The following is a 15,853-nucleotide window of genomic DNA, read 5'->3' on the forward strand; positions in this document are numbered from 1 at the left end:
AATAGCGTCCCCTTGTGGTGAAGAATTTGCAGCTTGCTAGATGTGTGCGAGTGAGTGAGTGAGTTTAATAAGAGAGTTTTATGTGGTGCATCATATTTTTAAAAACCTTTAATACCACCTGCAGTAGTATATTCTAATGATTTGTTTCTGCTCATTAGGGAAGTGCGATTGGGACGGAACGGAGTGGACGAGATAAAGAGACACTCTTTCTTTAAGAACGATCAGTGGACCTGGGACAACATCAGAGACAGTGAGTCTAGAACCTTCCTCTTTACCTCTACTCAGATGTCTGTCTTTTGGAGACGCAGTAGAGCTTAGGAACCTAGGACTTTTATTTTGATGTATGGGAGAATAGTGTAGTAAATCATGTTATATAAAGTCAAAATTCTAAATAAGTATTTAGATATGGTAATACCTAAAACCTCATATCATTAAAATGGCAGCATTATAGTTAATGTAAATATATTTTATAGATTTATTGTGGATCAGGAAACAATATATAAAAACTAACTGACATTCACATAATGGAGAAAAGAGATGCAAGAAATGTGTGTATATTTTATTGTTTGGACGTTTAGATGTTTGGACGTTTAGCTGTTTGGACGTTTAGCTGTTTGGATGTTTAGCTGTTTGGACGTTTAGCTGTTGGGATGTTTAGCTTTTTGGACGTTTAGCTATTTGGACGTTTAGCTGTTTGGATGTTTAGCTGTTGGGATGTTTAGCTTTTTGGACGTTTAGCTATTTGGACGTTTAGCTGTTGGGATGTTTAGCTTTTTGGACGTTTAGCTATTTGGACGTTTAGCTGTTTGGATGTTTAGCTGTTGGGATGTTTAGCTTTTTGGACGTTTAGCTATTTGGACGTTTAGCTATTTGGACGTTTAGCTATTTGGACGTTTAGCTGTTTGGATGTTTAGCTGTTGGGATGTTTAGCTTTTTGGACGTTTAGCTATTTGGATGTTTAGCTGTTGGGATGTTTGGACGTTTAGCTTTTTGGACGTTTTACTGTTTGGACGTTTAATTGTTTGGACGTTTAGCTGTCTCGATGTTTAACTGTTTGGACGTTTAGCTGTCTCGATGTTTAACTGTTTAGACGTTTAGCTGTCTCGACGTTTAGCCGTTTGGACGTTTAGCCGTTTGGACGTTTAGCTGTCTGGACGTTTAGCCGCTTGGACGTTTAGCCACTTGGACGTTTAGCCGCTTGGACGTTTAGCCGTTTGGACGTTTAGCCGTTTAGCTGTTTGGACGTTTTACTGTTTGGACGTTTAACTGTTTGGACGTTTAGCCTTTTGGACATGTTGATACATATATGTTGTCAAAAGTTTGGGCACACCTTAAATTCAGTGTTTTTTCATTATTTTAAAATGTTCTGTATTGTAGATTAATATTAAACTCATCCAAACTATGAATAAAAACGAAGAAGAATCAACAAAATCTGTTTTATATTTTATGATGTAGAGTCTCCTGGAATTCAGGCTTTCAGTTAACAGCTGTGCTGAACTCATCAAGAGTTAATTACTTGAATTTCTTGTCTTGGACTTTTAGCTGTTTGGACGTTTAGACGTTTAACTTTTTGGACGTTTAGACGTCTAGATGTTTGGACGTTTGGATATTTGGACGTTTACTTGTTTGGACGTTTAACTGTTTAGACGTTTAGCTGTTTAGACGTTTAGCTGTTTGGTTTGGACGTTTAGATGTTTGGATGTCTGGACGTTTAGCTGTTTGGACGTTTAACTGTTTAGACATTTAGCTGTTTGGACGTTTAGCTGTTTGGACGTTTCGATGTTTGAACGTTTCGATGTTTGGACGTTTCGATGTTTGGGCGTTTCGATGTTTGGACGTTTCGATGTTTGGACGTTTTGATGTTTGGACGTTTCGATGTTTGGATGTTTAGATGTTTGGACGTTTAGCTGTTTGGGCGTTTAGAAGTTTGGATGTTTGGACGTTTAGCGGTTTGGTTTAGACGTTTAGATGTTTGGATGTCTGGACGTTTAGCTGTTTGGACGTTTCGATGTTTGGACGTTTCGATGTTTGGACGTTTAGATATTTGGACGTTTACTTGTTTGGACGTTTAACTGTTTAGACATTTAGCTGTTTAGACGTTTAGCTGTTTGGTTTGGACGTTTAGATGTTTGGATGTTTGGACGTTTAGCGGTTTGGTTTAGACGTTTAGCTGTTTGGACGTTTCGATGTTTGGACGTTTAGATGTTTGGACGTTTAGCTGTTTGGACGTTTAGCTGTTTGGACGTTTAGTGGCATTTAATAGTCTTAAAATGACAAATATTGTGTCGCAATCATTTCTGGGACAATATAATAATATTTTAATCGTGACATGCCTGTGTGTCCAAATAAAGATAAAATAAAATAGAATAAAATAGACATACACATGTTGGGTTCTCCCATTAGCGCCCTCTAGTGTCTTGCTAAATATTTGTATTTATTTATTTATTTATTTATTCATTTATTTATTAAATTTCTTTTTTTTTTAAATAATAAAAATAATCAATTTTGGGTCCATTATTATTGTTTTAAACTGATCAGATTTTTTGGTGGTCTTTTAAGATCAGCTACTGAATTTCTATACTTTTTGCGTTTCTTCTAATTGTCTTTTCTGTTTTATTGTTAATTATTTAATTGTGTTTCTGCAGCCGCTGCCCCGGTGGTGCCGGAGTTGAGCAGTGATATTGATACGAGTAATTTTGATGATATTGAGGAGGATCGAGGAGAGGAGGAGACCTTCCCCATCCCTAAAGCCTTCGTGGGAAACCAGCTGCCGTTCGTCGGCTTCACGTATTACAGCGGGAACCAGTGAGTAACCAGTGACTTCACTGCTGTTACTGATCTTAAAGACATTATTTCTGTTTAATAGTTTAAATCAGCAGTTCTGGAAGCTGCAGCTACAGGAGGACTGATTCAGAAACACTGCTGTAGTCAAACACTATTAAACTCAGATAGTGATAATAATAATGGTGATGATGGTGTTAATGGTGTTAATGGTGAATATTCTGTGGTGCAGGTCTTCTCGATGCTCCTCCACGAAAACCAGTGACAAACACGGCAGCACCACGAAAGAAGACAAAAGCCACGTAAGAATTAAAGAATATTTTAATTCTTCTAGACCATCTAAACCTGAGGGGGTCAGGGTTTCTGCTAAAAAAAGCCTTAATTTGTCTTAAAATATCTTAAAATGTCTTAAATCCTATAGTTCTTCAAAAAACTACAGACAGTAAATAGCGTTTTTAAGTAATTTTATGATTTTTTATTATTTTTTTGCATGATTTCCAAATTTGACATAATGAGTCACGACAGATTGAACTATTCGAAACCCACAGCATTATTTACGAGCATTATATTTCAGAGTCATTAATTGATGGTAGTAGTAGAGATGATGATATATTTGTCTAAAATGAATTAAATTGTTCTGAAACAGGTTGGATAAAGTCTGTGTAACTTTGATCACTTTTGTCCGCTTAAGGCTTAATTCAAAATCAGAAAATTGAGTAAAATTGCTTTAGACTTAGACTAAGACTTCATTTATTTTCATTCTTAATACACTCCTGTACGCAGAACGAAATTTCGTTGCATTGACTCGCAAAAAAACAGAGACAAACAAACAAATTTAGCAGCATAAATATTAAGTATAGATATATCACATAGATACACAATGTACATATGCAAATATATACACACACCTCTATGATAGAATCATAAATATCTATAAATAAAGTGACTTGTGCAGTTAGGAATATGTAAAGTATAAAAAAGTAAATAACTAGTACTCAGTCAGAGGCTCCTTAAATTGACCAAGGTTTTAGGAGTTTAACAGTCTAATAGCTTGGGGGAAAAAACTGTTACAGAACCTGGTGGTACTGCACAGCATACTCCTGTATCTTTTTCCAGAAGCCAGCAGGGAAAACGGACCATAGTGAGGATGTGAGGGGTCACTGATGATGTTAATCAGGGTTCGTGCGGTCATGAAAAACCTGAAAAAGTCATTGAATTTGAAAATAGTAATTTCCAGGCCTGTATAAGTTTTGGACAAATAAAAAATATCCAGAACTTTTTGGGAAAGTCATGGAAATTAGCTCAAAATAAAAATACTTCAGCTCAGAGTTAATTCAGTAATTTAGCCCTTAAAAAATGGAGCTCTCAGGATCTGACACACATTTTATTATTAAAGATTATAATTATTTTTTATCAGATTTATTATCGATTTTGATTATAGTTTTAGTTAATTTTGGGTTTTATTGTCTGCACTGATATTTTAAAAATTGTAGGGTCATGAAAAGTCCATTTAAATATATTGGTTAAAAGGTGTGAACCCTGACTGTAAACTCTCTAAATTGAATGTTGGTGTTTGTTGCTGCACTGTTATTATAAATTGAACACGGAGCTCAGATCTGAACACAGAGCTCTAACACAGTTTATTATCCCTGTGTTCCTGTGTTTAATCTCCAGCTGGAGAACCTGCAGAAGAGGATCCATCAGCTGGAGGAGCAGCTGCACGGAGAAATGCAGCTCAAAGATGAGATGGAGCAGAAGTGCAGGTACCTGTCTGTCCCTCCAGCTGTCTGTCTGTCTACCTGTCTACCTCTCCACTAGGGGTGTCACGATTCTCTAAATCCTCGATTCGTTTTTATTTTTGATTTTCTTTTTTCTTTTTTTTACAGCAGAGAGGTCTATACCAGTTTTAGATTAGTCTATGGTCAGTCATTGGTTTGATTCATCAAATTTACAATATCTTATTTCAAAAGGTGGGTTTGATATAAGTGATGCAAAGTGATACAAGTGATCTGTAATACACCACATTAGGCACTAATGGTCAAATTTAAATAATTAAAATTTTTGGTAGCAGCAGTGTGCACTATTAAAACAGCAATGTGCAACATAACAAAATAAATAATAAAAAAAAAAATACAGGAACAGTCATGTACAAAATAATAGAACAATTAGAGCCTTAACAAACTGAACTCTATCCTACTATAACAGTTAAACATGAAAAATAAGACTTTAAGACTTTTTCTTTAATAAAGATATATTATTAACTTTATCTGAGAGAAAGATGCTCCTTAAGGTATCAAAACTATTAACATATTTGAGGCTAGACAAAACAACTGTTATTTTTATATTTTCAAGTTTTTCTTTAAGAAGATGAGAATGTCCACATTCTCTGGAGAAAGAGCTGCTCTATGAATCGGCATGATCAATAACCACACAGATTTGTCTGCATGGTGTTTTTTAATAATAAATACAATCAATCTTGGGTCCGTTATTGTTGTTTTGAACATTGGATCAGCTTTATATGGTGGTATTTAAGCTCAATTACTGTATTTCTATATTTTGTAAATTTCATTTAATTGTCTTAAAAACATCGAAAATACATCTAATAAAAGCAAAACAAATATTACAGGGAATTTCTCTGATACAAGGATTCTTGGCAATATGACAGAAAAACAAGTTATTTCATTAATATCCTAGTAATTATTGCAACACAATGAATGTTGAAGGTTTATTTAGTACAAATAGAACATTTCCAATGAATACTTAGTTTAAACCCTACAGCTGTAAACTTCTGTCTATTTTAAAACAACAATAACAATCTTTTTGTGTAAAATAGTAAAGTAGCTCAAAAATAATGAAATATTAATAAAGTACTAAGTGCAGAATGTTTAGTGCACGCACTTAACTTAAACATTTATACAAAAAGCGTCACAATAAATAACAAAATAATGAATAATGTAATATAGACTGAGCTTCATCCAGAGCTTTATCTCAATTTAATATTAAACAGTCGAGAAAAGAGTATCAGTGGAGATATATGTATATATGTATATGTATGTTGCTGCTACATTGCTGAGTAGCATCACAGCGCGAACGCTCGGACGAAAGCACATCGACTCGGTTCTGATACATCCGCTCACAGAAGCAGCCTTGTGCTGATCCACATCACCCTAGGAGTGATGTGGGGAAAGAGAGAGCACCATCTACTGTACTGTACCCACCCAGAGAGAGAGAGCAAGGACAACTGTGCTCTCTCAGGACTCTGGCAGCTGATAGCAAGCTGTATGACTGGGATTCGAACCGAGCAAAGTGATCTCCTGATCATGGTGGCAGTGTTTTAGCACCCCAAAGAGTTTTTGTTCCGTTTTTGTTGTAACAGCTTTACTGTTATAGAATAGCTCTCTAATAGTTATACTAATAGTTTCTGTATCATAATTAGTTTTATTACATTTCCTCCGCAGGGCATCCAACATCAAACTGGATAAGATGATGAAAGAGCTGGATGAAGAGGTGAGTGAACATCCTGATCAGTATAAGATATAATAGTTATTGTATTTATTTCTCTGATTTTGTTGCTGATGATTCTGATGATTCTTTATTCTGTGATGTTTAGAGTAATGCGAGGAAGAGTGTGGAGGCCAGTCTGTCTCTGCTGGAGAAAGATAAGCTGATGCTGCAGCATCGAGTCACGGATCACCAGAGGAAAGCGGATCAGGAGGCGGAGAAACGGAGGAATCTGGAGAACGAGGGTCAGTTATTCCTCCTCTCTTAATTTAATGCGTTTTATATGTTTTATACTCAAAAACTGACTGCTCTAAATTGAATTAATGGTTCTACTTCTGTTCTGTTGTGTTTTGTGCAGTCTCCTCTCTAAAGGAACAGCTGGAGAACCTGAGGAAGATCAGCCAGAACACTCAGGCCTCAAGTGATAAGATCGCCCAGCTGCAGCACCAGGCAAGTTCTCCACACACTCACACTTTAACTTTTATTATAAAGGAGTCAAATATAGAATAGTATTTTCCTGAAACAAGCAAGACATTATTTTTATCCCCAATATCTTGTATTGATAATGATGGTGATGATGATGATGGGAGATTTGTAGGGGTTCAGGTCAACCCTGCACTCTTTTACAATCTAAGCTCCATAAATCTATAGTTAAAAGCTATAGCCCCCACAGGCTTTTACAGGAGCACTAGGCATGATGGGTAATCACTTCAGCTGCCTCTCTTCTTATCCGGATGCTCCTTCAGACCTTCACATGACTTCCTTCCGTTGATCCAGAGTCCAATCTGTAGGATCTCTAGTAAACTGAAACAGTTTTGATGGTTTTTCTCATAGATAAGAGCTTTTCTTAAAGCTACACAGCTATTTAGTCCCTTTAATTCCTTCAGTTCTCTTCACTGCAGTGTGTGAGTGAGTGGTAAAGCTCTTACTTTCACTATTAAACAACATATCCCTGAGTTCTAGTGCTGTTTTACTACCATTTGATGATTTCACCATCGTTCAAGATTTTGTTCCCCCACTGTCCTTCTGTCCACGTGTTTATAATGCGTTGGACAGTTCTTAACCTGATTTTAGTTTACCATATTTTTCGCACTGTAAGACACGTTTAAAATCCTTAAATTTTCCCAAAAATGATCAGTTCTCATTATGTATGAATTCTATCAGTCAGGTATTAAGAAGCAGTAAAGATATTCCACTGAAGTACAGAGTTATACAGGAGTTCCAGTTTAGTTCTCCTTCTTTTGCCATTCAGAGGGGAGTATTATCGGCCTGTATCCTGCTACTAACCCCGACTAGCATTAGCTAATTAGCTGCTAACCGCGCTAACTCTTTCATCATTAAGAGGTGAGTACATTAGATAGTGGCCTGCGTGTTTACCGCATTAAAACAATCTACATGGGACAAACTGCTAGCTAATATTGCTAGTGGCTAGCCACTAATGCTAATGCTCCAGCCTTAGTGTTGGAGAAATTCGGGAATCTAAGTTTACCGTAAATAAACAGAAGAGCTTTACTCACCCAAATAAACATTATTCAGGAGAATAACATCCAGCGTTTGTTTGACTTCAAGTTCCTTTTAGTGTCTCTTTTAATGCACCTTATAATCCGGTGCCCCTTATGTATGAAAATAGACCAGAAAATATTTATAGAGCCTTATGATGCGAAAAATATGGTAGTTTAGTTTCCGCTACAATCATCTTAGAAGTTTTCTTTGCATTATTGATGCATGATGCCAATAATTTGACTGTTCTGAATCAGAAAAATCTTTTTAATGACCAGAGGATGAGTCTTTCCACATGGTTGTTTAACAAATGAGAAGCTACTCCCTGCATCAGTTAGGGTTAAATTAAAACTAGTTGCAGCTGAAACGTATTAATCAACCATGCAGTCATTATTATTATTATCCAGTGGGAGGATCTCACCTGTTTGCTCTGTAACTGGTGGTTGTGTTGTTCAGTTGGAGGAGGCGAATGACCTGCTGCGGGCGGAGTCGGACACGGCGGCGCGTCTGAGGAAGAGTCAGACGGAGATGGGGAAGGCCATGAGTCAGCTGGAGGGGCTGAACGGAGAGCTGCAGGAGAAAGTCCGGGCGTCCGACAGCGCCCGACAGCAGCTGGAGAGAGAACTGCTCCAGCTCCAGAACACGCTGGATACCGAGCGCCGAACCTGCAGCCAGGGCTCCGAGGAGATACGCCAACTACAGGGTATACACTGCTTATATACACTGTTATATACTCACTCTACAGGGTTATATAGAACTGCAGCCAGGGCTCAGAGGAGATACACCAACTACAGGGTATACACTGCCTTTACACGTGGTTATATACACACTATACAAGGTTATATACACCTGCAGCCAGGGCTCCGAGGAGATACGCCAACTACAGGGTATACACTGATTATATACACATTTATATACACACTCTACAGGGTTATATACACCTGCAGCCAGGGCTCCGAGGAGATACGCCAACTACAGGGTATACACTGATTATATACACATTTATATACACACTCTACAGGGTTATATACACCTGCAGCCAGGGCTCAGAGGAGATACGCCAACTACAGGGTACGCAATGCCTATACACACGGTTATATACTCACTCTACAGGGTTATATACACCTGCAGCCTGGGCTCTGAGGAGATACGCCAACTACAGGGTATACACTGCCTATACACACGTTTATATACTCTCTACACAGTTATATACTCACTCTACAGGGTTATATACATACTCTACAGGGTTATATACACACTCTACAGGGTTATATACACACTCTACACAGTTATATACACACACTACATAGTTATATACACACTCTACAGGGTTATATACACCTGCAGCCAGGGCTCCAAGGAGATACGCCAACTACGGGGTATACACTGCCTATACACACAGTTATATACACACTCTAGAGGGTTATATACACACTCTAGAGCGTTACATACACACTCTACACAGTTATATACACACTTTACAGGTAATATACACACTATTTATTACTCACAATCTGTTAAATTCATTATTTGAACTGTACTTGTGTATTAGAAAGTGCTATTGGGAATCTAGAGAGTGTGACTTGTTTACCTTTACGTCAGAAATTCATTTTACTGTATATATTAACTGTATATATTGTGCTGTGTGTGTTTCAGCTCGTATGATGGGTCTGCAGGAGGACAATAAGAACCTGAGGCTGAGTTTATCTAAAGTGGAGGCGGAGAGGAAGCAGGCCCAGGAGAGGAGTAACAGTCTGGAGAAGGTCAGCAAGTTTTCGCCCTTTACTCTAATCAGGGCTTTAATTGTGATATGGAGGATTTTTGTGATTATTATTGTGATATGGAGGATTATGATTTTTATTGTGATATGGAGGATTTTTGTGATATGGAGAATTTTTGTGATTATTATTGTGATATGGAGGATTTTGTGATTTTATTGTGATTTGGAGGATGTTATTGTGATTTAATTGTGATTTGGAGGATTTTATTGTGGTTTAATTGTGATTTGGAGGATTTTATTGTGGTTTAATTGTGATTTGGAGTATTTTAGTGATTTTTATTGTGATATGGAGGATTTTGTGATTATTATTGTGATTTGGAGGATTTTTGTGATTTTATTGTGATATGGAGAATTTTTGTGATTTTTATTGTGATATGGAGAATTTTTGTGATTTTATTGTGATATGGAGAATTTTTGTGATTTTTATTGTGATATGGAGGATTTTGTGATTTTATTGTGATTTGGAGGATGTTATTGTGATTTAATTGTGATTTGGAGGATTTTATTGTGGTTTAATTGTGATTTGGAGGATTTTATTGTGGTTTAATTGTGATTTGGAGTATTTTAGTGATTTTTATTGTGATATGGAGGATTTTGTGATTATTATTGTGATTTGGAGGATTTTTGTGATTTTATTGTGATATGGAGAATTTTTGTGATTTTTATTGTGATATGGAGAATTTTTGTGATTTTATTGTGATATGGAGAATTTTTGTGATTTTTATTGTGATATGGAGAATTTTTGTGATTTTTATTGTGATATGGAGGATTTTGTGATTTTATTGTGATTTGGAGGATGTTATTGTGATTTAATTGTGATTTGGAGGATGTTATTGTGATTTTATTGTGATTTGGAGGATTTGTGTGATTTTTATTGTGATTTTGAGGATTTTATTGTGATTTAATTGTGATTTGTATTTGTTTTACTGTGTGTTCAGGAGAAGAACAGTCTGGAGATTGATCTGAACTATAAGCTGAAGATTCTGCAGCAGCGTCTGGATCAGGAGATCACGGAGCACCGGGTCAGCCGAGCACAGCTGACCGACAAATACGAGTCCATCGAGGAGGCCAAGTCCGCCGCCATGCACGGTACGACTGCGGGGGGGTTCTGGTGATACGGGACATAAAATGGCTATAATGAGAATAAAGGAGGGTCTTTAGCTACTGTTAATGATTAAAATAGATAGTTATAGGCTCAATCGCATTTCACCCTCTTACCCCTACTACTTTTTTTTTTTCGAGTTAGAAGGGTATGGAGAATGAATGAATTGGGAAAGCCTTCAACAAGCTCCCGATACGTAATCAAGAGCTCTGAAGTTCAGTAACTTAACCGCTGCTGCTGCTGCTGGTTAACTAGTTAACTTAAGACTGTATTTTTTATATCTTTTTGTTTCTTCAGAAAGGGGGAAGATTTTTTTTATTACTGTCCATTCTTTAATTCCTCTGTGATGTTTAGGTGAAATTAGGTTTAATTAGGTTCTGTTTTATTTTTGTTTTTCTGCTCCACTTTAAATGCTGCAGCATCTGTGGTCTGTTGCACCGTTTAAGGTGGAATGGGAAAGTTAGCTAAGTAGCTACTGAGACAAATACTAGATGTAGATTTAGCATCTGATGAAGCAGAAGGAGAGGCTGGAGGACGAGTTACACACACACTAGACAAAATGTCAGCTTTTCATTCCACATTGTATTTCGACATCTGTTGCTTAGTACACCAGTGACGACTTTCTTCTTCAGGACATTACGTAAGGTTGTACTATAGCCAATATTTGTGTTTTCATGGCTCAGATTAATTCTCCTACTAGCAGTCTTTTTTATGCTTGTTATAAAGAATTTGTCCATTAAACATTGAAACTACACATTAAGTTAAACTATAGTAATATAAAGCTAATCATCACTTTTAACAAGAAAAACCAAAGAGATCCACAAATGTAAGTTTTTAAAAGTTAAAAGTGATGATTAGCAATATATTACAATAGTTTAATGTAGTGTAGTTTCAATGTTTTATGGCCATTTTCTTCATAACAAGCATTAAAAAAATTGCTACTAGTTCATCTCAGTAGATAGCTTGGAAGCTAGCTAACTTTCTCCTTCCACCTTAAATGGTGGAACATACAGTAGAGGCTGCAGCTTTTAAGGTGGAACCAAAAAATAAAATAAAATTTAACAAAAGTTAATTTCAGCTCCCCTTTGCATAGGAATTAAGGAATGGACAATATAAATAATAAATCGGTGCAGCACCGCTTGCCCCCCTTTTCTAAAGATGTACGATAAAATACGCCCTAAGATTAACTAGTTAAGAAGCAGCAGTTAGGTTGCTGAACTTTATCGACTGCGCCACTGCTATAACTATATATATCTGTATTAAGTTCTTGAAGGATTGTCCCAATTTTTAATGGGAGGATTTTACCCTTTCCTCCAAAATAAAGGGTAGGGTACAAAAGAGAAATGGGATTTGGCCCAACTTTACATACTGACATGATGATGTATCTTTATTATAGACTGTAATTTTGACTGTAAGTTGGTAGCTGATCTTACAGTCATATGAAAAAGTTTGGGCACCCCTATTAATCTTAATCATTTTTAGTTCTAAATATTTGGGTGTTTGCAACAGACATTTCAGTTTGATATATCTAATAACTGCAAGCTGCAACTGCAAGCACGCCACAAACAGAGTCGCCTGAGGTGTGCTTTTGCGCTTTTGCATACCTCATGCGACTGTTTGTGGCGTGCTTGCAGAAATGGCTTCTTTTGCATCACTCTCCCATACAGCTTCTCCTTGTGTAAAGTGCGCTGTATTGTTGACCGATGCACAGTGACGTCATCTGCAGCAAGATGATGCTGCAGCTCTTTGGAGGTGGTCTGTGGATTGTCCTTGACTGTTCTCACCATTCTTCTTCTCTGCCTTTCTGATATTTTTCTTGGCCTGCCACTTCTGGGCTGAACAAGAACTGTCCCTGTGCTCTTCCATTTCCTTACTATGTTCCTCACAGTGGAAACTGACAGGTTAAATCTCTGAGACAACTTTTTGTATCCTTCCCCTGAACAACTATGTTGAACAATCTTTGTTTTTAGATCATTTGAGAGTTGTTTTGATGAGCCCATGATGTCACTCTTCAGAGGAGATTCAAATAGGAGAACAACTTGCAATTGGCCACCTTAAATACCTTTTCTCATGATTGGATACACCTGGCTATGAAGTTCAAAGCTCAATGAGGTTACCAAACCAATTTTGTGCTTCAGTAAGTCAGTAAAAAGTAGTTAGGAGTATTCAAATCAATAAAATGATAAGGGTGCCCATACTTTTGCACCGGTCAAATTTTGGTTTAATGCATATTACACATTTTCTGTTAGAACAATAAACCTCATTTCAATCCTGAAATATTACTGTGTCCATCAGTTATTAGATATATCAAACTGAAATGGCTGTTCCAAACACCCAAACATTTAGAACTAAAAATGATTGATTTATAGGGGTGCCCAAACTTTTCATATGACTGTATAGTAATAATATGATATGCTAGGGAATATTAATAATATTATAAAAGAGTAAATGTTATAAATATCTCTCCTTCTCTCTGTATGTTTAGCGGTGGAGCAAAAGGTGTCTGAGGAAAGCGTGCTGAGGCTGCGGGCGGAGAGCCGGGTGGTGGAGGTGGAGAAGCAGTGCTCCATGCTGGAGTTTGATCTGAAGCAGTCGGTGCAGAAGATGGAGCAGCTGATGAAGCAGAAGGAGAGGCTGGAGGACGAGGTACATACACACAAAACACACACTAGACGAAATATCAACATTTCAGCTTTAATTTCCACATTTTATTTCGACATCTGTAATATAGTACACCAGTGACGACTTTCTTCTTCAGGACAGTCTGTATTAAAGGGTCTTTTCTGTGTGTGTGTGTGTGCAGGTGAAGGTTCTGCGGGTGCAGCTGGATCAGGAGTGCAGTAAACGAGCCGTGGCTCAGACGGATCTGAAGACCCGGACCGGCGAGGTGGAGAGACTGAGGGGTTCTGAGAAGCAGCTGAAGCAGGAAATCAACACCACCCTGGAGAACAAGCGATCACTGGAGTTCCAGCTCGCACAGCTCACCAAGTACAAACCTACACCTTTATATACCTCTATTTCTCTCTCTCTCTCTGTCTCTCTCATCAAACTCAGCTTTACTTTAAATATCAGAAAAGAAGAGAGTTCCATGTTCCCTAGCAAAGCCCCACCGTATCGTCTCAAACTTCTGTATACATGCTTGCAGGAGTACACTAATAGCATTAACACTAATAATTGAAACTAGTTACTAGACATTGCTAAACCAGACCCATCATTTTAAATAGAAAGAAGTAGGGGTGTGACGAGACACTAATATCACGAGACGAGACGAGACACGATACTGGGTTCACGAGAACGAGACGAGACGAGATTTAAAAATAAAATTTTAAAGAAAATGTCAAAAATAAAAAGTGGCTTGAAAACTAGAGTTTTATTTGACAAAATCATAAAACACAAACTTAACAGACTGGTTTCTCTCACACATTGATTCTATAAGAAATAGAAATAAGAATAAAAAATAAAAATAAAACCTTTTCTCTTATATAGTGCAAACAATAAGTGCAAACCACAACCAGTCATATTAAGCCTATGGTTCGTGTTTTTTTCCCCCTAAATCTCTTGTAATTTAAAACAGGAGAAACAGCCAATCAGCTTGCTGGTTTTGCGGAGCGCGGTGGGCTAGTAATGACAGAACGTATCTCCTCCACCCCCTCCGTTGTGGTGATTGCATACACCACAAACAGTACGTAGTTGCACTCCTGCTGTGTTGCCAGATCCCGCTTAAAAAGTCCACTAACCTTTTTTTTTTTTTTTCCCCGCAAGACAGGTTTAAGCTTGATGAGAAATATCGTCTCGTTTTAATCTCGCGAGATCTCGTGCCACCCCTAGAAAGAAGACTTAGACTTAGACTTAGACTTAGACTTTTTAGAACACTAGAAGGCTATTTAGAACACTTCTGAGATGCACCTAAAACAGATTTATGACCACTTCAAGAGGTGGTCTGAGACACATGTAAACCAGACACAAAACCAGGTTAGCAGATGGTCTGAGACGCATTCAAAACAGATACAAAACCACTTCAGGAGTTGTGTTTCACAATCAAAACCTATTTCCCTTTACACCTTTAAAATTTCGTTCCACCTCGTTTACCACATGTGATGCAAATGACAATAAAGTCTCATTGAATCCTGTAAACACCTGTAGTTAATAAACACCTTTATTAATAAACACCTTTAATAATTAAACACCTTTATTAATTAAACACCTGTAATAATGCTGTGTAACAATTGAAATTGTTTGTTTTACTATGTAGTGTAAAAGCATGTGTTAAATTATCATCAGGCAGTACAGAGGGAATGAAGGTCAGATGAGGGAGCTGCAGGATCAGCTGGAGGCGGAGCAGTATTTCTCTGTAAGTTCATTCAGTAACCTGTTCTACACCTGTAATACACACATCATCACCTGTAAGAGGGGGTGGGGCGATACTGATCTAAAAATAATATCACAATATGCAATAAAAAAAATAAATTAAAAAAAGGCTATATTACAAAACACTTTACACATTTTATATGCAATATAATATGATAGAAATATCATATCCTGATGTTGTATCTTGCTTTTCTTTCCCTGGGGTGGTCCTAATGAGTGCCAGTTCCATCATTATAATGTTTTCGATGGTCTTTGCAGCAACTGCACTTGAGGATACTTTTTGGATTGACTAACCTTAGAAAATGAACATAATGACTAAATTAGAACATTACTGAAATATTCACTATTCACTGTACACCTGTAACTCTACCTCTTCACTACTTTACTTTAACTGATGCTCTCAAACACTTTATTAAGAGACAAGAAATTCAAGTAATTAACTCTTGATGAGTTCAGCACAGCTGTTAACTGAAAGCCTGAATCCCAGGTGACTCTACCTCATAAAACTGACTGAGAAAATGCCGATATATTTTGAAGAATGTAAAATATAAACATTATATGTGTATCTGTGTGTGTGTTTGTGCTGCAGACGCTGTATAAAACTCAGGTGAAGGAACTGAAGGAGGAGCTGGAGGAGAGGAACCGGCTGGTGCAGGACGCACAGAAAAAAGTGCAGGAGATGCACGCAGAAAGGTGATGAGTCCGCTCACCTGTTCAGTAATATGCTGCATTACTGAATATGATGAGTATAAATGAATAAAAATGTTTTTTTGTGTGTGTGTGTGTGTTCAGGGATTCTCTGATGGCGCAGCTGGATCTGA

At 37.3% G+C, this 15,853-nt stretch overlaps 1 protein-coding gene across 2 annotated transcripts in view; it reads left to right on the top strand.

The window, feature by feature from the left end:
• rock1 (Rho-associated, coiled-coil containing protein kinase 1) overlaps positions 1–15,853 on the top strand; it is a 128,618-nt gene that overhangs the window by 71,063 nt on the left and 41,702 nt on the right. For both annotated transcript variants that reach the window (XM_049482840.1, XM_049482839.1), the window contains exons 9-23: positions 159–250; positions 2,646–2,805; positions 3,014–3,083; positions 4,456–4,544; positions 6,240–6,288; positions 6,392–6,527; positions 6,641–6,732; positions 8,239–8,485; positions 9,439–9,545; positions 10,501–10,651; positions 13,150–13,310; positions 13,468–13,652; positions 14,946–15,015; positions 15,622–15,725; positions 15,825–15,853. The exon at positions 15,825–15,853 is cut by the window's right edge and continues 137 nt beyond it. In XM_049482840.1, the coding sequence (XP_049338797.1) occupies positions 159–250; positions 2,646–2,805; positions 3,014–3,083; positions 4,456–4,544; positions 6,240–6,288; positions 6,392–6,527; positions 6,641–6,732; positions 8,239–8,485; positions 9,439–9,545; positions 10,501–10,651; positions 13,150–13,310; positions 13,468–13,652; positions 14,946–15,015; positions 15,622–15,725; positions 15,825–15,853 (1,742 nt within the window). The remainder of the gene's footprint in view (positions 1–158; positions 251–2,645; positions 2,806–3,013; positions 3,084–4,455; positions 4,545–6,239; positions 6,289–6,391; positions 6,528–6,640; positions 6,733–8,238; positions 8,486–9,438; positions 9,546–10,500; positions 10,652–13,149; positions 13,311–13,467; positions 13,653–14,945; positions 15,016–15,621; positions 15,726–15,824) is intronic.

Source organism: Astyanax mexicanus, chromosome 8, assembly GCF_023375975.1.
Source record: "Astyanax mexicanus isolate ESR-SI-001 chromosome 8, AstMex3_surface, whole genome shotgun sequence".
Classification (NCBI taxonomy): Eukaryota; Metazoa; Chordata; class Actinopteri; order Characiformes; family Acestrorhamphidae; genus Astyanax; species Astyanax mexicanus.